A 27,535-nucleotide genomic window follows, 5' to 3' on the forward strand; every position below is an offset into this window, starting at 1 on the left:
TAATTTCTGATTATTTAACACATAAAAAAGACATTTTTCTTCTCCTCCCACCTCCATCTCAATTCTTTAAACAAATAGAGCTTTCTAAGTCTAAAATGTTTGAGTAAAAGTGCAACTAACCTTTATGTATGCACTTGGGTAGATCTTATGAACAGCATCTCCAGGTGCACGCCCAGCTTCTCTGTCTAAGTAGTAACTCTGCACAAAGACTGCATGGTCACTAAGGCACCTGACCCAAACATCACCTTCACCTTTACATTCCAACTGCACACCTTTGCCTATGTGCAACCTTAGGAAGAAAAAGGGAATTACATTTTATTTTGATAAGTATTTAAAGATAAATTTTAGTTCAGATTATACAGCATACCAAATATTAAAATTTAAAGAAAATAAAAGATGTTATATAATACCATTACTGAAAGATACCCACTGTTAACATTTTTGTATATTTCCTTTTTTAATATCTCATTCATATATAATTATGAGCATATATATAATACTTACTATGTGCCAAATATTTAATATAAATTCTCACTTAACCTTCACAATTCAGTAAGGTAAATATGATTATTCCCATTTTATAAATGAAACTAAGGCATATAAAAGCTTATAGCTACACTGTCCAAATCAACAGCTACTAGGTACATGTGCCCATTTAAATTCAAAATTCAGTTAATCACATGAGTTGTATTTTAAGTGCTCAACAGCCATATTTTAATGTAGGTAGTGGCTATTGCAGTGAACAGCACAGATATAAACTATTTCCTTTATCACAGAAAATTCTATCAGACAGCACTGGCTTAGAGAGTAAGGAATTTGCCAAAGTCACATAGCTAGTGATAGAGCTATAAGCACACACACGTCCTTAAAGATCTGAGATGATATGGTACCTAAAACTATGAATATTTTCTTGTAATATTTCATCTTAAGCATTTACATTTGCTATACAAACTTTTAATTAACATTTTAATACATAAAAAATGAAAGTTCATCAAAATTTAACCATTTCCCTTTTATTATCATTTTTCCAATATTATAAATAATACTTGCAGAAACATGTCCTCATTTTATATTATTTCCTCTCAATAGACTTGTAGAAATAATATATAATAAGAGAAAATACAAATTTGTTTCAAACTGGATACCAAAAGGTCTAGTTTACTATTCAAAACACAGAAACATCACTAACTTAAACAAAAGACCATTTTTATCATATTTTAAATAACAAACATCTATAATTACAATGCAATGTTTACAAATTCTGAATTTTCAAGATGACCTTTATATTCAAAACCTTATAAATCTACATTGAAAAATGTAACTTCAAATAAATGACAATGTACTATGTTCAAGTTTTAAAATAACTAACTATACAATCAACAATACCTTGCTCTCTCAATGGCTTCTGTCCTGTGAACATTGGAGAGTTGACCCAAGCAAAAGCGATCTCCTCCAGAAGGGTCCACATATCCATCAACAGTAACAATAGGGCAGCTTGAGGGAACCTTAAATGTCTCTCCTACTTGAACATCCATTTCAAAGTAAGCGATGGAACACCAATACTCAGGAGCTACAGGAGGTAGACAGGAGAGAACATCTACCCATGTAAGAAAGAGATACAGCATTCATGTTCATTCCATAAAACAAAGCTTTTCCTAAAAGAAAGGTTGAAGGAAGGGGAGAAGCATCTGAAAAGCACCCAAAAGAATCTGATTAAAATGACAAGGCATTAAAAAGTAGGCACTTCTATGTCTTCCATTTTTCAGTTCAGTACCTAAACATTCCTGAACTCTAGTCATTTTTAAAATCTCAAAATTGGTTCTTACCTCAAAGGACTCATCCAACTAGGAATTTAAAGAAGAGAAGTAATCAGATTCTAAAATAATTTATCACAATATTTCATTTGACTGTACATATAGTTTCTATATAGTCTGAACTTTTTTTTTTAAACACACTGACTCTACGACATATTCCAGGGAAGTGTCCTTGAGTAACATCAATTTATGACATACTTTTATAGATCCCTAATTGAGAGAAAGGGCATAAGCAAGTCAGCCATCACAGACTAGAGTCAAGGTTAATTACACTCCATTATACAGTGGCTGTGAGCAGGAATTCTCAACTGTCTCTTGGGTGAAAGGTCCTTTGTCCCATCTGTATTTTTAGTGAAGTCAATTCATGTTAACTACTACAATTTTAACTTTGCAAATGTATTTAGTGTATTCATTTGAACAACAACAAATGACTTAAAATAACCTTAAATGATTGGGGGGGAAAAAAGGCACTATTTGGTGTGGTTTGCAAATATACTTGATCAAATATTTCTAATTTTTGTTTGAATAAAACTATTATTACACAGAGATAACATACATGGAAATTATTTGATTTTCCTTTTTTAACTAATTTAACAGATATATATAGAGTATCTAGGAATTATTCTAGGCACAGCATACACAGCAGTAAATAAGATAGCTATTGTCCCTATTCTCATGGAGATGCAGAGGCAGACAAATAAGGAAATAAATGAATAAGATGACTCCAGTAATGATAAACACTGTGAAGAAAATAAAATAGGGTGTGGGATAGAAAATGACTGGAAAGAATCCTTCATACTAGATGGCAGGGGTACATCGTATCTGAAAAGGTGAAATTTGAAAGACCATGTATTTATGTAAAGACCGTGAACAGAACATTTCAAGAAGAAAGTAAATGCAAAGGCCAAGTAAAAATGGATTTGACATATTTAAGGGGGGGAAAGGCCAGTGCCACTTATTAGAGAATAAAGTTTTCTGCTGATGGGGCGCCTGGGTGGCTCAGTCATTAAGCATCTGCCTTCCACTCAGGTCATGATCCCAGGGTCCTGGGATCGAGCCCTGCATCGGGCTCCCTGCTCCGCGGGAAGCCTGCTTCTCCCTCTCCCACTCTCCCTGCTTGTGTTCCCTCTCTCGCTGTGTCTCTCTCTGTCAAATAAATAAATAAAATCTTTAAAAAAAAAGTTTTCTGCTGATAGATCAATTTATCTGCTTCTCAATGTGCCCTTTATGAACTCTGATTAAACTAGAATTTGCAGCAATAAAACTTTCAACAATCTGTAGATACTTAGGATGACAAAAAAATAGATCTTTTCAAACTCCCAAAATATCTTAAAATGAAGTATGACTGATACTTAAAATATATTTTAAAAATCTTGTAGGGATGCCTGGGTGGCTCAGTCAGTTAAGCTCTGCCTTCGGCTAGGTCATGATCCCAGGGTCCTGGAATCAAGTCCCACTTCAGGCTCCTTGCTCAGCAGGGAGCCTGCTTCTCCCTCTGCCTACCACTCTCCCTGCTTGTGCTCTCTCTCTCTCTGACAAATAAATAAATAAAATCTTAAAAAAAAAAAAAAAATCTTGTAAAATCTGGGGCGCCTGGGTGGTTCAGTCAGTTAAGTGTCTGACTCTCCGGTCATGATCTTAGGGTCCTGGGATGAAGCCCTGCTTTCTGGCTCCCTGCTCAGGAGGGAGTCTGCTGTCCCTCTCCTTCTGCCCCTCCTCCCGCTTGTGTTTCTCTCTCTCTCTCAAATAAATAAAATCTTTTTAAAAAATCTTGTAAAATCTATGTATTTAATTGCTTTTCAAAATGTTGTCAAGTAAGAAAGTATTTTTTCAATGAAGAATTAATAAAACAAACCACATGAAGATGGTGATTCAAAAACTGAGCAATTCAAATGTTTTGCCACACAGATCAAATCAACTAATCACAAATACTTAACATTTCTTTAAATATTTTTGGTTATCATTAAAACATGAAAAAGTAGTGATATACTGAAGTCCCTTCTTAAAAAAACAGTTTTGAAATATTTATGAAGTTATTCTATATTAAAGACAGCACATTATGCTATGAACAAAAAGCTTCAGCAAACTGGCAGATATATTTATATTAGTAAAAGCTAAAACTAAAGAGGTTGTCTAAGGGGGCGCTTGGGTGGCTGTCGTTAAGCGTCTGCCTTCGGCTCAGGTCATGATCCCAGGGTCCTGGGATCGAGCCCCACATCGGGCTCCTTGCTCCGCGGGAAGCCTGCTTCTCCCTCTCCCACTCCCCCTGCTTGTGTTCCCTCTCTCGCTGTGTCTCTATCAAATAAATAAATAAAATATTTTAAAAAAAGAGGTTGTCTAAGACAAGATAACAATTACCCAATGTTCTAGAAGCAAAAAACAGTAATAGCATTTAAAAGGGTCTTTAAATAATCCAAGCAGTAAATTCTGTTAAAAACAATGCCCTGAAGTCATGAATGTTTATAATGCTGAGTAAAAAATAAGGTCCAAGTACATGCATTTCCTAGTTCACACTGAGTAACATTATCCAGAAGTAAAGTGCCATGGTGAGCAACCTCTTTCCACGAGAGTCAATTCAGGAGTGAAAAAGAGAGTTGTATAACCTCTACATTTAAATAAGAAAAAATATACTTTTAATCATCATGAATTATAACATCTGCAACTGCACTTAAACCTTATTTTATTATTTTCCAGTCACCAAAGGGGTTTTTGTGTGTTTGCCTAATATCTCAGACACAATACAACAATGATGGTTACATAAAGCTGCATCTCTGAATGAGCTGACCTGCTAGTACTGGGAAGAAGAGTTTTAAGAAACTTGAAGTTAACAGAAATTGGCATCAGAATTGCACCACAGACCAGGGATGAAAAAACCACCAACTGTTAAGAGATTGTTAAGGCCTAAGAAAGCAAGAGGAAGGGGGTTACTATCTGTGAAGACAGAGAACTAGAAGTAATCTAAGTGGGTTCCAGAAAACTTGGCAGTCCAGGGATACAATATACCATGTGAAAAACCTCTACTCCACTCTCAATTTGCTAAACAGCCTGGAAGAACCTTTTTTTTTTTTTTTTAAACAGGAGAAGGTTAATAGGAAACACTCATTAAGATTTTCTAGATCTCTCTTTGCTCTTTTGCTCCAAGGACCAAATGCCATATTAAGCGACAAGCCTGCAGCTTCTCAAAACCAGTATTAACAGGAGGATGAAATTACTCAGTTCAGGAGAGAGCTTTCTTAATGTCCTAATTCATATGAAAGGGAGTGGGACTGTTATGTGCTTGCTGATGTTGATATTTTTAGCTTCTTGTTGCTGAATTAGTGAAGTTGAGCTGATCTCATGAAGCCTATGGACTGCTCATCACTGGCCAGAGAAAAGGTTTTTAAAAGGCTGAGTTAACAACATGATTTTTTTTTTTTTTTTTTTTACAATTTAAGAACTTAGCTAAATACTTCTTTATAATGGGGAAATGTATTATAAAGCACAATTACACTGAAAAATATAGTCTCCAAGGCATTCTCTTCAATTTCTGAAATAAAGTCATTCAAAAAGTTAAAAACTTCGTTAAAGTGCCCAAGAGACTCATTATGAATTATTTCTTTTATTATTTAGATCTGAATAAGATGACCTATGAGAATCTTTTATCAACACATAAAGGCACTCTCTTGAATAGTAGATAGTTCCTAAGTACTAGAATACAACCTGAATTTAGAAATCTGTGGATTTTGAACCCATTTGTGAATTACCAAAACAACCTCAAAGACACTGAGGAAACTCTTTAATTTGTAATCAATATTTAATTCAATGAATATATCTCAGCTTTAAGAAAAAGCAAAAACAGAGTCCATAAAAAGGAAATAAAATGACTAACCTTTTCCAAAAATTTTTTTCAACTTAGTTATCAAAATCAAAGCATAAAAATCACCAAGTATAAGGCCTATCTGAAATCCTTAACACCAAGGTAATGACCAATAATAATTATTTTCATTTTCTACAATTTATATTACCTCTATTTCTGAAAACATCTATGTAACGGTCTTCAAAAATCATTTCTCAAAATAGGTTCACTATATATTGATGATATATCATTATTTCAAATATTTTACATATTCAGAGGTATAGGCTTATTTCCTATCTAAATGGCCCTAAGTCTGTGGTAGAATATTTTAGCATTTCTTAATCGGACCTTAAGGGGCTGCATTAACCAGACACCTAAAACAAATATTAACTTTGTTTTCTATTCATTTATGAAACAGGATTGCAGAGCTGTAAACTAACAACTGTAATTTAAATAGATTTAAAAGTACTAGAGGGGTGACTGGGTGGCTCAGTTGGTTCGGCTCAGGACATGATCCCAGGGTCCTGGGATAGAGCCCCACATCTGGCTCCCTGCTCAGCGGGGAGCGTGCTTCTCCCTCTCCCTCTTCTGCTGCTCCCCTTGCTTGGGTTCTCTCACTTTCTCTGTCAAATAAATAAATAAAATCTTAAAAAAAAAAAAAAGAATTAAAGGTACTAGACAGCAGGGGACGCAGGGATTAGGAAAGGTTTCCCAACAGTGGTATACTCCAGGTAGATGTTAAACAGAGTTTGCCACATTTAGGACCTTAGGAGTACATGGGTGGGCACCAAGATGGCCCCTAATGATTCTCACCTTCTGATATTCACATCCTTGTGTCGTCCCCTCCCCACAAAATAATATCTTACTGAAATTATGATGTGACTTTTGAGGCTAAGTCTTAAAAGACCCCAAGGCTCTGTCCTGCCTTCTCTTGATCACTTACTCTGGGGGAAGTTAGCTATCATGTGAAGACACTCAAGAAGCTCTACAGAGAGGTCCACACAGAGAGAAACTGACCTTTCTGCCGACAATAACAATTTACCAGCTATGTGGGTAAACCACCCCGAAAGTGAATCCTCCCACCCCAGAAAATCCATCAGATGATAGCAGCCCAAGCCAACATCTTGACTGCAACCTCATGCGACTCTAAATCCAGAGCAAACCAACCAAGCCATTCCCAGATCCCTGACCTACAGAAACTAAGTAAGATAAAGAATTGTTATTACTGGTTTAATCAGCTAAGTTTGGGAAATACTCTATTACAGAACAACAAGTAACTAATATAGAGTACAAGACCTATCACACAGAGATTTTTCTGCATGTGTTAAAAAAGCATAGAGGAATGATATAGCTGAGCAAGCTTGAGTATGTGGTTCAGGTTAAAGCATAAACAGACAAGGCTAGGAAAGTACGCAGGGACCAGGATCAGACACTATATTCTGCCCAGCTAAGGAATTTAGACCTTTTGGCCAAGCAATAAGTAGGGAAAACGATGCAAGTTCTTTAGCTGAGAAATAATTAGATTCAAATTTGAAAAGAAATACTGAGTAATAACAGAGATTTAACTATGCCTACAAGCTCTCCCAATAGGGAGACCAGTTAAAATTTTTTTTTTTTTTTTAAAGATTTTATTTATTTATTTGAGAGAGAGAGAATGAGAGAGCACATGAGAGCGGGGAGGGTCAGAGGGAGAAGCAGGCTCCCCGCTGAGCAGGGAGCCCGATGCGGGACTCGATCCCGGGACTCCGGGATCATGACCTGAGCCGAAGGCAGTCGCTTAACCAACTGAGCCACCCAGGCACCCCTAAAATATTCTCTTAACAGTACAAGAGAAGAGGGGCGCCTGGGTGGCTCAGTCGTTAAGCGTCTGCCTTCGGCTCAGGTCATGATCCCGGAGTCCCGGGATCGAGCCCCGCATCGGGCTCCCTGCTCAACTGGGAGTCTGCTTCTCCCTCTCCCTCTCCCCCTGCTTGTGTTCCCTCTTTCACTGTGTCTCTCTCTGTCAAATAAATAAATAAATAAATAAATAAATAAAACAGTACAAGAGAAGAAATGAAGAAAACAGTTGTGAGGTAAAACTCCTCTGGGGCCTGTAAGTATTCATAGCCAAAGAGTTCACAGCCAACTGGGTTCCAACCAGCTGATTCCACACTAACATCTGTGTATGCACAGAGCTAATTCCTTCTCACAACCACTCAGAGACCTTTCAGGATCATTCTCACCATTAAGTCACTTTCTATTCTACTCATAGACAAAAGCTTTAATGCCAATATGCGGTGTCCCAGATGTGTATCCTCATAACTAGTTAATGCTATTCCTAACCACCAGGAACTGTTAGACCTCAACATCAGTTCTACCATGAGAAGAATGAATAATCTATCAAGAAGCCAAAAGCAATTGCTGAATGCAAATTGAGTCCAAATAACCATTTCCAACTTCACCTCACCATCTCATTCAGGGAACGTCTTTCTTCTGAGCTCTGGTTATTCTCTCTCCCGCAGACCACCTTCCACTAAGCCATACGGACACTGAGGCCCCCCAAAGTGCCAAGAACCACTACTGACTCTCAATGATGCTGCCTTGAAGCCAGAAAAAATTCTCATTCTTAAGGCTCTAGATTTTCCCCTCTTATCACAGTATGTTTATTCACAACAAATTAAGATTTGGATACAATGATTTTATTTATATGATTTCAAAAACAAGTAAAACCAATCTACTAAACTAGACTGTCTCGTGATGCATTCATCACTTTCAAAGAGCAAAAAAAAATAGTATCCACAAAAAGCAGAACAGGAGCACCTGGGTGGCTCCGTCGTTAAGTGTCTGCCTTCGGCTCAGGTCACGGTCCCAGGGTCCTGGGATCGAGCCCCGCATCAGGCTCCCTGCTTCTCCCTCTCCCACTCCCCCTGCTTGTGTTCCTTCTCTCGCTGAGTCTCTGTCAAATAAATAAATAAAACCTTAAAAAAAAAAAAAAGAACAGTGCTCTCTGGTAGGGAGGAGAAGTTTTTGACTGAAACAAAATGCACAGGATAGGAAGTTTTCTAGGGGTGTGGCAAATTTTAGTTATCAATCTGAAGGGTGGTTACCTAGGTGTTGGCTTCAATGTTATTCATGAGACTGCACGTATAGTTGTTTTACGTACTTTTCCATATACTTCTCAATAAAAATGTTTATAAAAAGGCAAGGCTCCTTAACTCCAAAAAATGTTTAAAGCCACAATAAATACGCAAATAACATATAGAAAAATCTACTAAAGAGGATTACTTAACTAGTAATTATGTACGGTTAAAAAGTACTTCTGCCCCACCCATAGCATTTTTCTTCTAATCAAAACAAATATTATTTGCCTCCTAAATCAACAAAAAGTCTATCAAACTATCCACCTAATCTGGTGAGCATGGTAAAACTCTCATACTCTGATGCGATCACTGTAAAGCAATTCGGCTTTTTGATTCAGAAGCTCTTTAAATCTCTTAAACTGAAATATGAGAAGAGTTACAAGCTTGAAAATCTTACCCTCAATGGTTTTGGGTTTTTTTAACATCCGAAAGAAAAATTAGAAAATAAAAAATAACAAACAGAACACTGTTGAAGAAAATTATGTAGATCTATTTGAAGAACTGTAAGTTATCCTTTAAATTGATCATTATGCTTATTGTAGTTATGTTTTAAAAAAAATTTTATTGGAAATATATGCTCATATATTTATATACAAAACAATTTTATACGATTTCCTTCAAAATAATAAGTGAGGGTATGAATGAGACAAGACTGGTCCAGAGCTGTTAATAGCTGAAACTGAGGGATGAGTATATTGGGGCAGGGGGGGGTGTCTGATATTTGGTATATGTTTGAAATTCTTCATAATAAAACAAATTATTTTTAATTAGGGGAAAAATTAAGTGATGAGTGGAAATTAAATATTTGCAACTTTTTAAGCTAAGAAAAATAGATACGAAGGGATAGAGGAAAACAAATCAAAATCTTATGTTAATGCTAAGAAGCCCTCAGTATTTTATTTTATTGAAATTTTCTCTGTTTTATTACTTCTATAGTTTAAAAAGATATATTCAAACTCTGAACTGAGGAAATCTATTTAGTTATTTACTGCTTTGAAGACTAATCAAAAAGTTTCTAAAAATTCCAATTAACCAGAAATTCCTGAATCTATTTTCTAAAACAGACACAGTGAATTATTTTTATTTTCAGCATCTACTTCAGATTCTTCCCTGGCTTTTTAAGCTACAGTTTTACAGCTGTTCTATTTTGAAACCTAGTTTTCTTCTGCTACATATTTATGTATTCAGTGCTAAAACCAGCATTTTGTTACTTCATATTTTAGCTGAAAAAAACAGTTCTTGTCTTTTCTTTCACACAGTTAAAAAGAATCAAATATGGACACCCTATGTGTGACTATATCAGCTACTCGTAAACTGTTGATTAGCTAATGCGATAAGCAGTATTATATTTATCTAAAAAGTTAGGTTACTCTGTAATTATACTAAAACGTGTGTTTGTGTGTGTGTGTGTGTATGTTTTAATTACTATAAAGAAAATCTAAATATAGGGAATCAATGTTGAAATACACTTACCAGGATGATTGGAAATGGGAGGCTGGAATGCAAGCTCATTGTGAACTGGCCCTAAAGAAAAGACAATAAAAATCCCATTTTTATTTATTAAAAGTTTTCCAATGCTAAAACTTTTAATAAACCTTACTTAAATATAACTACCGTACCTTAGGAGTTGTTTAGATCAAGCTTATGCAATGTCTAAAAATGTAAAAGCTTTGTTTAGATTACTTTATAATAAGCAAATACTCTTGAGTTACTTTTGTGGGTATTTAAGAGCTAACATTTTAATGCTATGTGCCAAGTGCTACTAGCAATTTACAATAATTGTACATGGAAAATTTAATGTAAATTATAAATGAATTATTCATTTAACATGTAAGAGTATAATTTACAATGCAATATATGATAATAATTCAAACTGTTAGGTCCATTCTCAAAACAAGTGTTTAGGGTTTATTAAATTAAGGATATTTACATAATGGAACAGTAGCTAAGATAATTGAGAGATTATTAAGTGTTAAAACATTGTGCTAACCACTTCACAAGAATTATTACATTTACTTCTTACAACATTCCTTGAGATGGATACTACTGTTAGCCTTAAGGCTTAGTTAGTGGGAGTTATGTAACTTGCCAATGGTCACACAGCCAATTAAGGGTCCAAACTCAGCACCTTAACCACTATGCTGGGCCAGGCAGCCATAAAAAATTATATTCTCTAAAACATGGAAAAATAGTAACATAACTGAAAATAAGAAGGATACAACAATATATACACAGTATGATCCTTTCCCTCCCAAGTGTATAGGCCCCCATTTATATGACTGGAAGAAAAAATAAGACAAAATATTAGAAGTAGACATCTCTAGGTAGGAGGACTCTGGGTAATTTTTATTTTCTTATTTACACTTCTCTGTATCTTCCAAGTTTTCTTTGGTACTATTAATTTATAATGGAGGAAAAGGAATTTAATACATAAGAAAAATTTATGCTCTTGACTTCACTAAGCCAGATGAACAATGTTCCTCTTCTGCCTGAAACTACAAGCTATGATTATTAGTAGAGTCTCCCTCCCAATCAAGCCTGCACAGAGTAATGATAGATTCAACATCTAAGTGTCTATAGTATGCTGAATAGTATGATGAGGAAACCTTGAGATCTTGACACTCAAGGGGTTTCAACCCACTTAGGGTGGATATACAGATATACATGAGATCTAGGAACATATACAAAGCAAACAAATGAATGGAAATCAATGTGGTGTTAATGAAACATCAGCAACAGAGAAATAAATGTACTTAGTAAACAACACTCCTCTAAAACAAAGGTATGATAACAAAACTGTAAAAAGTAAATAATACTGTTTACCAAAAATGCTGAAAAGCAGTAATCATTTAATGAAACTAAATTGTAAGATGAATAAAAGATGTAAAAACATTAAAAAAAAAAAAAATAGAAAGAAAACCAGTTCTCAAAAAGAAAAGGCCCTTACAACAAAAACGAGAGCTTACAGTAATGTCCGGGATGGGGCGGCATAGGCGGGTGGTGCTGAAGATGGCCGTTTTGGTGGTGAGGCAAATTAGGTGTGTATGGTGCGCTCCTACTTCCAGTCCAGGTGGTAGTGCTGTCTAAAAATTAAGGCCCACATGGATTAATTTGCTTTTAGAAAGCCTGCCTATTTTTTCTCAACTACTTAAAAGATTTTAAAAAGCATGTACATACTATGATGGTAAGTAGCTGGCTGACCAGTAAATCCATTCTGCTGCTGTCCTGGCTGAGGCCCTGAAGCTATCTGCAACAATCCTTCACTATGGCTGCCCGCCAGTATACTGGCAGGCTGACCTAGAGGAACAAGAAGACATTAATACGGTACATTGATCGATGCAATCCTATGTTTTCATACAGTAAATGAAGGACCAATTATATCTGATAATCACAACTATAAAGATGGGCAAAAAATGGAACTCATCTATGGTCTATCAAGTAATAAACCCTAAAGTCATCTATGAAGGCAAACCTTAACTTGAAAATGTCCAAAACTGTTCTACCTTAAGTAATGTCTAGCTAATTTTAGAGAATTTTTCCTTCATAAATATTCTTCAAATGCCAGCAAAATGCCACTACATGTCTAGCTTATCATAATAACTTCAGAAGTACATCAGCTCATCCCTGGGCATGCCATGTAGCTCTGGACCTTTCTGATTAGCACTCCAGAAGTCCACACTCAAGGAAATGTTGAAAACTGGAAATTCATTATTATTAGCACTGGTACTGATAATAGCAAAATGCTACAGTTTGATAAAAGAAAAGCGGAGCAGGCAAATATTTTAAATGGAATGTGATGGGTAAAGTGAAGTTTAGAAAAGGTCAAGCTCCACTATTAAAACAATAGAAAATTTCTAGAAAAAAAAAAAAAAAAAAAAAAAAAACAATAAACAAAAACCACAACAACAAAATATAAGTCTACTTTGAAATTTTTTCATGTACTTTTAAAAACCAAAAATCACTTCCTTCCAAGAACACTACCATCTTCCCGAACTGAGAGGAAATTAGTTACCCTTTCTATATGTAATATACCAGGAAGAGTAAGATTTGTCTGATTTCTATTCTACTCAAAACCATTCAATGATATTGCTTACTGACCTACATTTTTTTAAAAGATTTTATTTTATTTTTTATTTTTTTAAGTAATTTCTGCCCCTAAAGTGGGGCTCAAACCCACGACCCCGAGATCAAGAGTCACATGCTCCATCGACCAAGCCAGCCAGGTGCCCCAACAACCTATATTTTTAAGGCTTTTTTTTTTTTTTTTAAGTGGAAAAAGCTTGATTTCTTCAAGCAAGCATTAAGTCAATTGTTTATCGCATTTGGGAAGCACTGAAATTTCGTAACCGTTATCTATAACTGGCATCACTTCAATCTTTTCTCATCTAAATGGGAGTATAGATAGAAGAAAGGAAATGACACCATTGCTCAAAGTATCAAGGAAAAGGAACACTTTTCTCCTCTCTGCAAATCACATTTCCTTAAGGTGAGGATTATAAAATCAAAAGTTAGAGATTGTTGCAATAATCTCCAAATTATTTACTTTTAAAGATGTTTTTAGTAACCTCCCTCCCTACTCATCCCCCAAATTTTTTCCAAGTTATCTTTAAATGTCAATTATACTTTTACTCTTGGGGCGCCTGGGTGGCTCAGTCGGTTAAGCGGCTGCCTTCGGCTCAGGTCCTGATCCCAGGGTCCTGGGATCGAGCCCCGCATCGGGCTCCCTGCTCAGCGGGAAGCCTGCTTCTCCCTCTCCCTCTGCCTGCCTCTCTGCCTACTTGTACTCTCTCTCTCTAATAAATAAATTAAAAAAATCTTTAAAAAAAAAAAATTATACTTTTACTCTTGCCTTTAACAACTATGCATGCCACAGACTCTTAGCTAGCTTATAAAAAGTGTCACTATACAAGCAAAATGAGATTATTTTAATTACAGATATTTAGAAAGAAAACCTGAAGATATTCAAGTGCAAACTGAACACAGACTATAAAGTAGCCCACTGTGGTTATCTGTACTGAATATTTCCATTACACAATTCCAAGTATATAAGAAATTAAATAATACAACTATACCAGCTCCTTCAAAAGAGTCTTCCAACTCCTGTTTTAGTCCAATTTTTTTCTTTCTTTTAATTCTATCAATACACATTTTGAGATCTACAAGAACATTTTGTGACAAATTCTAAAAATAATGATCTCTTCAATTAGAAAAATACATCCAAAAACTACCAAGAAAAATTATTGGAATTTCACTAATACCACTTTTTCTGGTTTTCAATAGGACTTGAATCCAGAGGATAGAACACTTAAAACAAAGTCATTTTAGCAAGCATCAACAAAGGCATGCAAATTCAATCTCCAGATAATATCAATAGAAGTAAGTAAGTAAGTGGCTGCGCTCTCACTAATCTATGCTTGGGTGGCTATAAAGTGCTTTCTTTTATTCTCCATCACTGACCACTCTGTCAACTATACTCCCAAATTGGTTAATAAAGAGTAGACAGATAACAGAAGCACTAAGTGATTAAGAGGGTCCAGGTCTAAAGTATGTGCTTAACCTATAAACTCCACTTAGAATATGTTGTCTATGGTGAGACTGTCATCTCATGCAGAAAATCCAAAATATACTGCTTTGAAGAGGGGAAATGAATTAAAGGGGGGGATATTTGGTATACCATACTTATAAACTCAATTAGAGAAATCAGTCCCCTATTTATTCCAAAGATCAAATTTCCATTTTGAATCTGATCTGATATTAAAGTAAATAGAATAATGCTCCCTTTAGTAGCTGCTAATAAAGTATTAGTCCAGATCTATCAACAATCTGCTGCTGATGTGGCTTAGGTACAATCTCCTTAGCAACCAGGTACAAATAACACCATACACATGCCAAGACCCTGCTCTGTAATTAGTTAAAAAAAAAAAGGCAACTCCACTTGCCAAACAGCAAACTGTGCAACCTTTGGTAACTGTGAAAATAAACAGCAATATTAACAGAACAGAGTCATTAGTGCCTTAATCAGGCCCCAAGAAAAGATAAACCTAATAGCCCTCTGCCTCTATAATGTGGCAAAGAAAATGGCATCTCTATCATGGGAAGAATCTTTTTGAAAAAGACTTCTTGGTTAAAAATAATAAAAATAATAGATACCTAGAATTTAGCTTTATTTCAAAATTGACTAAAATACTTAATGTCTATCTTGAGGGATGTATGTTATAAACAACTTTGTCAAGATCCCTTTTTCTAAGTTTGTACAATGGGAGACTGAAATGATTATAAAGTAATATTCTGCCAGACAAAGCACAATAGAAACCCTAATTAAGGAAAAGCATACAATTTGATTGACAGAGATTTTTATAAACATCTTGGTCCAAAACTACTTGTTAACTACTTAAACACTTCTCTAAAACACATCTGAAAGTGCAAGACGATTCTTACTTCTGCATGTAATAGTAGAAAAAGTACAAATTAGACCACTAATTTAAATTAGACCACTAATTTAATCAAAGTCATTACTTAAATTCCAGTGACTGTACATCAACATAAAAACATTCAAGTAGATGGGCGCCTGGGTGGCTCAGCTGGTTAAGCGACTGCCTTCGGCTCAGGTCATGATCCTGGAGTCCCGGGATCGAGTCCCGCATAGGGCTCCCTGCTCGGCAGGGAGTCTGCTTCTCCCTCTGACCCTCCTCCCTCTCATGCTCTCTGTATCTCATTCTCTCTGTCTCAAATAAATAAATAAAAAAAAAATCTTTAAAAAAAAAAAAAAAACATTCAAGTAGATTATAAACACTATTTTTTCCAGGACCAACTAAAAAGCCTACTTAATACTTTTATCCTATAAAAGATACCACAGTACTTTTGATTTTTACTTACTTGGAGTTTTCCTCCAAGTAGATATAATTATTACATATAAATATTGAATAGGGTAAGATCAACTTGCTGACTACATCTGATTCTGCTACTCACTTGTGGAAGCCACAGGAATGTTGGGAAAGTTGGTGGTGCTGGTAGCATTAGACTCAGATGGAGCTAACAGAGCTGGGGTGCTGTAGGTCTCTGTTGAGGCACGATTACTTGGTGGATGCTGGATGGTTTGAATTGAATGTCCTTCAGTGGATAATGATGGCTGTCCCTCAAAGTCATGAACATACTCATCCTTCACCAACATACTTGGTGGAGCTACATAAAAAATTAAACACATTTTAAAATCTTGTAAGATTCGGTTACCGGAAAAAAAAAAATCTTGTAAGTAATATGACAACACCTAAAATCAACTATAGTGTAAATAACTCTAACTCAGAATTTTTTCATATTTGAAAAGAATACTACTTTATCCACAAAAACTATTTATTTAGAAGTAGGGATCTCAGATATATTATCAGTCAACCAGACTGACCCCCTGAAATTTGAAGCTGGACTACATTTCAACAACTTCCGGAAGTGGTCCTCAAGAGGTATTCCTTAGTTTCTGGATTAACCTAGAAGTAATAACCATCTTAAATACATGAGTTAGATAAAAACTAAATGGCTGGGGAAAAATGTTTATCCATGAGAAGACCAAACTGAGATCAAGGGCTTGGCTATGTATCTTTTTGCTAATTTCACAGTGTAGAAATATGAATGGGATCTGATAGCTATCCAGTTCCAGGATTTAGACTTACTGTTAAGTGACATACTTTGAAAGTGAAAGGTACTGAATGTCCCCTACAGGGCTAGAACCAGAAAGAAAAATTCTAAATGGTAAGTCAAACTGAAATTTCCTTCTGAAAACCCAAATCAAATAATGATGTTTGATAAATATATATTGTAAAAAAATTCAATCAACATCTTTCACCTATGTGGTTACACCTTAATAAGCAAACCTAAACTCTAGCTGATACAACATAACACTTTTCCTTTAACAAACTAGGGAATGGTTGCCTTTGTTTTAAGGAAAAAAAGAAAACTTAAACTGCATTGGTATCAACTGTTCTCTGCCCAGAACCTCCCCATTTTTTTTAGGCTATTGCTTTGGGGTGTGCTTTTTATATTTAGCAAACAACTCTTTACTGCTTCTAAACTAACATTAACCCAGAATTTTACAATCCACTGAATTCCAATACTACGTTCTCCTCTTAGAACAGTCAATAAACAGTCCACAACAAGACATCCTCTTTTCCATTAAGAATCAACATATAGCGCCCTTTATCTTTCCCTATGTCAATTTTTGAAAAAACTGATTACACATAAATACCAATTCGTTACATGGCCCTTTTTTTTTAAGTAGGCTCCATGCCCAAAGTTGGGCTTGAACTAGCAAACCCTGAGATTAAGAGTCGCATGATCTACCGACTAAGCCAAGCAGGTGCCCCAACATGGCCTTTTTTTTTTAATGGAGACTATTTCAAAGCAGTAAGAATAATCCGTTATTCAAATTTCTATGTACAATCTCTTAGAGGGCTTTTCCATGCATCAAAAGTCATGAAGGGGCAGTCGGCTGAGCGTCGACTCTTGGTTTCAGCTCAGGTTGTGATCTTGGGCTAGTGAGATCGAGTCCTATGTCCAGCTCCACACTCAGCACCGAGGTTGCTTAAGACTCTCTCTCCCCCTGCCCTTCCCCCACCCACGCACGCATGCACATGCGCTCTCTCTCAAATAAATAAATCTTTAAAAAAAAAAGTCATGAAGATTTTGCAAAAAGTTTTTCTTCAAAAAATTCTAGGGAAACAAAAAGATAACCAAAAGGATGCTTAACATATCACTATATATCAGTAAGAAAACTGGACCCAACCATTCATCCCTAATGTTAGCCAAATCATAAAAATAAAAGAAAAAATCATTTGGGACAAAGTGGATATTACGTATTTACCCAATCTTTCTTTTTAAAAAATTATACTCTTCAAAAAAAAAAATTATACTCTTCAACAAAGTTCTATAATTTTCTTCATATAGCTTCTGATATCTCTATGTAATTCCTGGATATTTTAGGGTTTTTTGTTATTATCGTGACAAGGATCTTTTTACCAAGATGTTGGTATTGCTAGTACATAAGGAGAAAGCTACTGATTTGAGAAAATGGTCAGTCAACTTGATACTCATCATTTTTGCTTTTCAGTTGACTCTTCTCAGCTTAATGTGCAATCATAACAACTAAACTCTACTTTTAAAGAGCTATGCCTCATAATATTTTCTTGCCTAATATATTGACTAAACCTTCCCCAAAGATAAGTTTGAGACTTCTACCTTACTATAAGTCTCTTCAATCAAATAACTTAAAACATGTCCCTTAGCTAAAACTGTAGGAATCAAGGATAGATGTCTGCAGTATATTTTTGCCAAGAGAAAAAAAGTAGGTTACAAAACACTATTGTACACTACGATCACATGCATGTTTTAAAAAATCACAAACCGTAATTTAAAGCAAGGTCCAGAACAAGTGCACAATATGCTTTTTATGTAAGAAAGGAGGGAAATAACACATGTATTTTTGCATAAAGAAACCCTGGAAGGAAACACCAGAAACTAATAAAATTGATTACCTGAGGTAGGGGGGAATGGGGGCAGGGGTGGGAGCACTTCTTTTCACTGTATACCTTTTTATAGTATTTTGATTTATGGACCATGTATTGCCTATTCAAAAAAATAAAATTAAAAAACATATAGTATATATTTTTTAAGTCCAGAATAAAAGACACCAAACTATTAAGTATTTCTCTTCATGGACTAGCATTGAACAAATTCATTCACTGAATAAATATTTATTGAGCACCTATGTTCCAGGTACTGTTCTAGCACCTGGAATACATTCATAAACAAAAGAAAAATCTCAGCCCTCATGGAACTTACACTCTTCTATTTTTCTATTGTTTAAGTATCTAATATTGAGCACACATTACTCCAGCTCCTCCTAGCTGTCTATCTCGATCTTCATTTAATCAAGTGTGGAAAATGCGACCTTCCATGTGGGGGTATAATGAGAATGATGAAACAATACTTGTAACTCATATAGCTCAGTACTGGACACAAAGTGTGTACTTGGCAAGTGTTAGCTGCTATGCTTTAACCGTACTGTTAGAGCAATCATACATGTAATTGTAAAATGTTCTACGAGGAGTAAAGGAATGTATAAGGGACATTCATCACTATGTATCAGTTAAGAAAATTGGACCCCACCATTCATCACTAAGCTGAAGCCACTGGACTCACCCTAAGTCAGTGCTCTTTATCACTACCCACAGGCAGAGCACAGCACTTGTCTGATGCTACTGTTGCTGTCTTATTTACCTTGTCTTTCCTCCACTAAACTCTGAGCTACCTAGAGTGGAGAAAACACACCTTACTTATACTATCGTCCCTAGATCCTAACACAGTACCAAGCAATACATGCTTATTAAATATTTCTTAAAATGAGTATGCAGACTGATGTGGTCATGGAACGTTTCATAGAAGATATGAGATAGGCTGGAAATGATTACCCTAAGATTCCAACTCAAAAGCGAAGGAATTATCCCATTTTCTTAATGTTTTCTTTGCCTGGCTTTGTATTATTTCTTTGTCCAAATCCAGAAGGGGCTGTGAAAAACACCTGTTGTTTTCTGAGGGAATAAGCCACTGAAGCTGGCCTTTACAAACCACCACTAGAGGGATCTGCAAGGCTAAAACAACCTCAGAACCACTAAAAAGAGCCTATCACCCACACAATCCGACCAAAGACAGCTACTCATAACAGCAGCAGCATGTTAAGATAAGGGAGGAGTGTAATGAGTCTTCAAAACTGGATCTCCTCACAACCACTCCCACTAAGAAGATTCTGGTATAAGTATCACTATAGGCCCCCAATCCTTAATCCCTACTGAGCTGAATACTTTAATTCTCCAAAATCAGGAATGGAGAATGGTAAAGATCTGAAGGGTATTTACTTTCAAAGAAAATAAATAACATAATATCAGTATCTGTGTAGCAAAGAGGCAGGAATTTAACCAATCTTAGAGCTACCCTTCCCAGATCACTACCATATTACCAACCCACTATTCTCAGAAACCCACTAACCATTAGCAAGTACCAAAAGGCACTAGTCTTCCTCTATTACAGTGACATGGAAGGAAAGTGGACAATAAAAACAAGTAGACTTTCATGCTCTTCCTAAGTTTTGTTTAAGGTCAGATGATATTTCTGACTTACCTCTAAGATTCTGCAACAAGAAGTGCCAACCCACTAATTTCCCTCCAGAACAACTGCATACCTATCTAAGATAATGGTGGTTCTTTATCAGAGTTGCTCTGCAAATTAATTACTTCTTATAAAAATTGTAGTTCATTAACATGTTCTGAGTAACAAAACTAAGTTTTAACAGATATCTGTTCTCAAATATTACACTAAAAAACATCCCCCCCCCAATGATTTCATTTCCCTAACTCAACACACTCCTTTTTAAAATAGAATTAGATCATCTATGAAAGTGAGCGTAGACTTGTTTTATTTACTCAAAATGTAACAAGACCAAAAAAAATGTTAATATATGTAGTTTTAAATCATACTTAAAATTATCATTTCTAAAAATAAATTAGGGAGAAACAAAGAAAAATTAGAATATTGGTATTTCTAAAGGACATGCTATACATGACTCCAAATTACCAAACATTACAGGTATTTATACCCATTTAAACTGGCTCTCTGAGATTTTCTTCCAAAATAGCCAGTTTTTACCAATTCAAAAAAAACTCTTTCTTTATGTTTTATATTCCCCTATCATATTTTTTAGACCACTTGAGTGTATAAATGGTAGTTGAAATCCAAAGTACCACCAGCCTATTTAAATCCAGTTTTAAGTACTGATGCATGCTCCCCAAAAATCTACACTTCCAAAGCAATGAGTATTTTTCTTGCAAATGTTACCAGCACCCACACAAACTAATTTTAGGTCAATAAAAAATAGAGGGGACAGAATAAAAGAAAACAGAGAAAGTTACAAGAAACAGATTACCTACCATTACTCTGCAGTGTTAATCCTGAGAGATCTTAATTTTTTAAAGGGGAAAAGAAAATGAAACATTAATCATTACCATGAAAATATTTTCCATTGTATTTAAAATTACAAAATGTAAATTTAACCCAGAGATTCAAAACTTCGTGAACTATTTCAATTCAAGAAGAGTAGTATAAATGCTATCTGCCAATACATAAACAATTCAATAATGCCTTCCATCTTATTTTTCAAAAACAACATTCTAAATGGGCAGAACATGAACTATAGTGTACAAATAGTTTTAGCAATCAAAATACAAATCTATTCTAAAGTTCAAATTTAAATACTCATATTTCATTAAAAATATCTGATCCTTTGAAGTCCTGGGCTATATCCAAATTTATAATTTAACGTAGAAAAATTAAAACACTACTGAGATTTTTTCCCTTTGTGCATCTGAGGATAAAAGCAAAGTCTACTTACCAATTCCAGGTGATACAACTCGTTCATAGTGATATGGATTCACACAGACACTATCACATTTTAAGTCAAACGCATACTGACAATATTTAACATGTTTGAGTTCATTTTTGTGAAGATCAGGCCACCTCCAGAGACGGGCATAGATCACATGAGGAAATCCTTTCCGACCGGCCACCTAGGAAATACAAACGACCACTTACTGATCATCAGTTATGCATTACACATTAAGCAAGGCACTTTATATATGTTCTCATTTAATTCATACAATCCTACAACGTCAGTATTATAATTCCCATTTCATAAATGAGAAACATTTATGAACTAAGGTATTTTTTCAAGACCTGTGCTCAGGTTTTTAAAATGCAAAAAAAGTATGAGTTTGTTGAAGTAACCATTCCTAAAATCTAGAAATAAAATTTTTAAATCTAAATGACATAATATTTCTGTATGTTTCTTTAAAAATATTCAGCACAGGATGGGGCACCTGGGTGGCTCAGTCATTAAGCGTCTGCCTTCGGCTCAGGTCATGATCCCAGGGTCCTGGGATCGAGCCCCGCATCGGGCTCCTTGCTCCACGGGAAGCCTGCTTCTCCCTCTCCCACTCCCCCTGCTTCTGTCCCCTCTCTCACTATGTCTCTCTCTGTCAAATAAATAAATAAAATCTTTAAAAATATATATATTCAGCACAGGAGATACATGATGTACTTCTATATAAAAAATGTAATCAGTGAAAATGAAAGATTAAAAAATTTTATAAAATATAAGCTTTTAACTCCTTGAGTTTTAAAGATATACCTGAACTCTTTTAGAGTCTTTTTCATATGTATCAAACATACAGTATCAGATTTCTAAGTTATAAAAGGACCAAGTATAACTCAGTTTTTAAAATGTACATAAAATACCAAAAAAAGAGGGAAAAAGCTACAAAGATGAATACCAAAGTGCTAAAGGTATGGCGTTTCTTCTGCTTTTTATTTTTTTTTCCAAATTGAATTTTTTTCTTAGAACATTAAAAAACTTTTAAGATATATCTTTATTATGTGGAAGAATATATTCTTCCATAGATTCCCATAATGCATATTGGTATAGGATGTACAGTATCTGAGGAGATGGAGCAAACATTAAATTATCTAATAGTAACTTAAGAGGAAGCAAGAATTTTTTAATCTGCCACTACAAAAGACATGGAAAAACTCTCAAACAAGACTAACCTGAAGCCTCCCATCCAATGTTCTCTGTATGGTAACACATTTGCTAGGATGAGCTCCATTTGTAGTTATAGCTGTTATTAAAGAATCCAATTCATCTTTTTTCTCCTTCAGCTTCTTTACCAAACTTTCAATTGCTCTTTTTGCAAATGTTTCACTCTCTCCACCTTGTCTATGGCACATCAAACTATGTACAATGCTCAGACAGGCATCATTACTTGTTGGTGTATTTGTAATTGACATATTGTCCATTTGTTACAGTTATTTCTTTTAAATCAAATATGTCTCCAATTTCCGGAGAAATTCTGATCTTTTGGAGGCAGTGAAAAACAATGGCTAACGTTGCAAGGAAAAGTATTAGGCATGTGGTATTCAGGATAACCTAAAAAAAAAAAAAAAAATGAGACATAGACATTAAAACACATTTCACAAAGTAGATTCAGTTACTTGGGAAAAGACAGAATTGCTCCAGTTAAGTCAAAGACTCAATGCACGTAATTTAAATTTGGTGCTTAGAGTTTTAAATAAATTAAAATGTTGCTGTTTTTGACCTTCCAAAGAATATTAAAGTTAGGTTTTCTTGTTATTATAGAGGCATGCTCCATCAAGTCTTGTGGACAGAACTAATCACCCTAAAGTTAAATCTTAACAAGACTTTTTAAAATGATGGCTAATGAAGACCAGCGCTTTAAAATATGCTAGATTAACAACTTCTTAAACCTGAAAGTCCACCACTAATACACATGAAAAATTTACCATCACCTGTTACAAAATGCCATTTATAAGTTAAAAAAACACCCATCTTTTTAAAGAGACCACTGACAACAATGAAAAGATGAATACAAATTTTTAAATGGGCAAAGGATTTAATACCCATTTCTCCAAAGAATGGCCAATAAGCATATGAAAGATGCTCAAACATCATCAGTCATTAGGGAAATCAAAACCACAAGGAGGTACCACTTCACATTCACTAAGTTAAATAAATAAAAGAGTAGACAATAATAAGCACTGGTGAGGAAGTAGAGAAATGGAACCCTCATTCATTGCTGGTAGGCCTGCAAAATGGTATAGCCACTTTGAAAAGTAGTCTGAAAATTCCTCAAAATGTTAAACACAGAGTTACTATACGACCCAGGAATTCCACTCTTAGCAATTCCACCCAAGATTACTGAAAACTTATGTCCACAAAAAACAGTATACATAAATGTTCATGGCAGTAGCATTCATAAGAGCCCAAAAGTACAGTACAAATGTCCATTTACTGATGACTATATAAATGAGTATATCCAATGTAATATTATTCAGTCATAAAAAAAAAATGAAGTACTGATACATGCTATAACATGAATGGACCTGGAAAACATGCTAAGTGAAAAAAGCCAGTCACAATGGGGTACCTGGGTGGCTCAGTCGGTTAAGCATCTGCCTTTGGCTCAGGTCATGATCTCAGGGTCCTGGGATCGAGCCCCGCATCGGACTCCCTGCTCAGGAGTCTGCTTCTCCCTCCGCCTCCTCCCCCTGCCTCCTCCCCCATGACCATGCTCCGTCTTTGTCTCTCTCTCTCTCAAATAAATAAAAATCTTAAAAAAAAAAAAAAGCCAGTCATAAAAGGCCACATGTTTATAATCCCATTTATATGAAATATCAGTATAGGCAAATGCATACAAAGAAAAGGTAGATCACTGGTTGCCAGAGGCTAGGAGGAACGGAAACAAGAAGTGACTGCTAATGGGTATGGAGTTTCTTTTGGGGGTAATGAAATGTTCTAAAATTGATAGGGGTGATGGTTGCACAACTCTGCCACTACACTGAAAACCACTGAGTGAATTTTAGAGTATGTGAATTATATCTTAATAAAGTTATTATTAAAATAATAGACCACTGATTTCCTCAAAAGATTTTACCTGTAAAAGCAGTAAGGTAAACTATTTTCAAAAGAAATCAAAATATAGAAAATGAATATTAATGAAGAATCTATCCAATATGTACAAAACTAAAATAACTTATCTAACCTTAAGATCTCACATGGAATAAGAAAAGGCCATCAGACTAAGAATAAATGAGATAAAGTGGAAATGGAGACTATACCATATGCTGATTTTTTGTTTGTTGATGATATTATATTCCATGCTTATTCTTTTATTTTCTTTCGTTATTTACCTGAATCATTAAAAATCTATCCCCCACCAGGGTGCCTGGCTGGCTCAGTTGGCAGAGCAAGCCACTCTTGATCTCAGGGTCGTAAGTTCAAGCCCCACCCTGGGCACAGAGCTTACAAAAACAAAACAAAATAAACAACAACTAACTCAGCAGTCTCTACCAAAGCCTGTTCCCCTTCTGATAACCTTTATTTGTGAAGTATTAATTCCACTCAATTACCCAGCACTGGAAAGCTTGGTAAATCATCTTTGACCTACTCTCTGATTCACTACCCTCACATTCTCTCACAAAGTTACATGATTCTCTACCTCAGTCATTTCTAGCAGTCTCCTCCTTTCTGTTCTCCCTGATACTGTTGTAGTTTTGGGCCTCCCTGGCATTTCTATCAATCACTTGGTATTTAACTCATGCTCCCCTCTACTGTTATCTATTTTACATAAATGCCTGCCTTTTCAACTAATTATAAGTCCAATGCAGAGAAGCAGTTTTCTTATACCTCTGAATAGTAAGCATTTGCCCACATTCAGTAAACACATATGAAATACATGTTGAAGATACACTTTCTGAATAACCCAAGATTACCTGCCTGGGGTGGTAGGGGGAGTTGGGAGTCAGAAATCTGGATTAGAATCCCAGCTCTCACACTAAGTAGTTGGACAAATTAAATTAAACTCTCTGAACCTGGATTAAAAGGTGCATACCGAGCTCAAAGGAGAACATCTACATGAAGGGCCTAGCACATAATGTTCAGTAAAAAGCAACTTACAGGGGCACCTGGCTGGCTCAGCTGATAGAGCACGCAACTCTTGATCTCAGGGTTATGAGTTCAAGCCCCCAGGTTGGGCATGAATCCTACTTTAAAAAATAAAAAGGAAGCTATAAACTGAGTACTAAAATGTTCATAGTCTGAATACTAAAATGATTACTTTAAAAGGAGATTTATTTTTTACACATTCTTTCAGTGCTTATTCCAGATTCTTCTATAGGGTTCTCAAAGATAAAACAAGGCACTCTGAAAGCCCAGATGTTTGTTTTCTTAGTATACTATCACACGTATTATTACCAAATTCAAAGTATATGATTAAGGAAACAGGAATTAGATAAAAAATAGAGTCTAAATTTGTTGACTGATACTTGAATTCCGTATTCTTTAAGTTGATTCCTCTTTCAGCTGAACAGTTATTTTCCTAAAACACAATATGCATTTTTCTATTTTTCTCCTATTAAAATATGTCAAAGAATTTAGAAGGGCAAGGACAGAAGTAAACCACTCACCCAAGGCTCACAACTCAAAGCATATAGGAGCCTGGCAAATTATATAAATGAATAAAATGTGGCAGGTTTAAAAAAAGTACTGAGGAGCACAAGTGCAAACCCTTCTAAAGTAGGTAGCCACTATTTAATTCCAGTGGAAATGGCACATGAAAATGCTAGCCCACTGCTGCCAGATCTTCAATGCTCATTTGTGTATGAAATCTCATTTTTTTTTTAAAGATTTTATTTATTTGAGAGAGAGAATGAGACAGAGAGAGAGAGCACGAGATGGGGGAGGGTCAGAGGGAGAAGCAGGCTCCCCGCCGAGCAGGGAGCCCGATGTGGGACTTGATCCCGGGACTCCAGGATCATGACCTGAGCCGAAGGCAGTCGCTTAAACAACTGAGCCACCCAGGCGCCCGAAATCTCATTTTTTTAAAGATTTTATTTATTTATTTGAGAGAGAGAATGAGAGAGAGAGAGAGCACATGAGAGGGGGGAGGGTCAGAGGGAGAAGCAGACTCCCTGCTGAGCAGGGAGCCTGATGCAGGACTCGATCCTGGGACTCCAGGATCATGACCTGAGCTGAAGGCAGTCGCTTAACCAACTGAGCCACCCAGGCGCCCTGAAATCTCATTTTTAAGTATCACCAACTTATTTGTGGAGAAAGGGAGGAAGGAAAAGGGAGAGAAAAACCACTGTGTATGCCAAACAAAACACACCTTCAATTCACATCTGGCCCAAGAGAACCACCAGTTTGAAATCTCTGAATGCCAACCTCGTAACAATTTTAATATCTAGACTGAAAGATCTATGGTACAGGAATTGTACTTACCTTATTCATCATATATGCCCAACTCCTAGGACATGTAAGTGCTTTTTATTGTCAGACGAATACCTTTCTGTATGTGCTTTCAGATTCATGTTCATGCTATTCCTTTTGCCTAAAACATCCAGTCTCATTTTATCCACCTGGTTAAGTCCTAGTTACCCTTCAAAATGCAGTTTAATGGTCTCTCCCCACCCCCAATCCTGGAGAATGACTTTCCTGGTATGTTTACTGTGTATTCCCTAGTATGTTAATTATCCCCTCCCTCAAATTTAAAACACACCCCAATTACAACTCAACACGTTATAGTTACTTGATTATGTATTTGTCTCACACTCTGTTGCCACAAATCTAGAAGTTCAAGAAAACAGCAAAACTTTCTCACCTTAGAAATTTCCAGCACCATGCAGTTCCTGACATATATGAGGCAAACACAGATTGACTAGCTTTTTATTGTAGCATTTCCTTGCAACAATTTTTTTTTTTTTTAAGATTTTATTTATTTATTTGACAGAGAGACACAGCGAGAGAGGGAACACAAGCAGGGGGAGTGGGAGAGGGAGAAGCAGGCTTCCCACAGAGCAGGGAGCCCGATGCAGGGCTCGATCCCAGGACCCTGGGACCATGACCTGAGCCGAAGGCAGACGCTTAACGAACGACTGAGCCACCCAGGTGCCCCGTTTGCAACAAATTTTAAAGAATATAAATACTTTTGTTGTTGAATTCATTTCTGATACTACTTTCCAAAAGATTTATGCTAATTTAAAAAGTAATTACAGTGTTTGAATGTAACTATTTCACCACACTCAGATGTTACCATCCCTAAAACTCAAGCTATTTGGGGGCCTAATGTTTTAATTGCACATTTCTTTGAAAACTGATA

General features: G+C 35.7%; 1 protein-coding gene across 1 annotated transcript in view; it reads right to left on the reverse strand.

Annotated features, from left to right (window-relative positions):
• Nucleotides 1–22,784, reverse strand: part of SMAD4 (SMAD family member 4) — a 37,012-nt gene extending 14,228 nt beyond the window's left edge. Inside the window, exons 1-9 of the mRNA XM_021686366.2 lie at nucleotides 22,410–22,784; nucleotides 21,199–21,373; nucleotides 20,738–20,767; nucleotides 15,738–15,950; nucleotides 11,946–12,065; nucleotides 11,735–11,851; nucleotides 10,242–10,292; nucleotides 1,387–1,570; nucleotides 121–289 (exon numbers count right to left, since the gene is read on the reverse strand). Coding sequence (XP_021542041.1) covers nucleotides 121–289; nucleotides 1,387–1,570; nucleotides 10,242–10,292; nucleotides 11,735–11,851; nucleotides 11,946–12,065; nucleotides 15,738–15,950; nucleotides 20,738–20,767; nucleotides 21,199–21,373; nucleotides 22,410–22,658 — 1,308 coding nt within the window. The 5' untranslated portion in view covers nucleotides 22,659–22,784. The remainder of the gene's footprint in view (nucleotides 1–120; nucleotides 290–1,386; nucleotides 1,571–10,241; nucleotides 10,293–11,734; nucleotides 11,852–11,945; nucleotides 12,066–15,737; nucleotides 15,951–20,737; nucleotides 20,768–21,198; nucleotides 21,374–22,409) is intronic.
• Nucleotides 22,785–27,535: the final 4,751 nt, after the last annotated feature.

The sequence above is a fragment of the Neomonachus schauinslandi genome, chromosome 14, assembly GCF_002201575.2.
Source record: "Neomonachus schauinslandi chromosome 14, ASM220157v2, whole genome shotgun sequence".
In the NCBI taxonomy this organism is placed as follows: domain Eukaryota; kingdom Metazoa; phylum Chordata; class Mammalia; order Carnivora; family Phocidae; genus Neomonachus; species Neomonachus schauinslandi.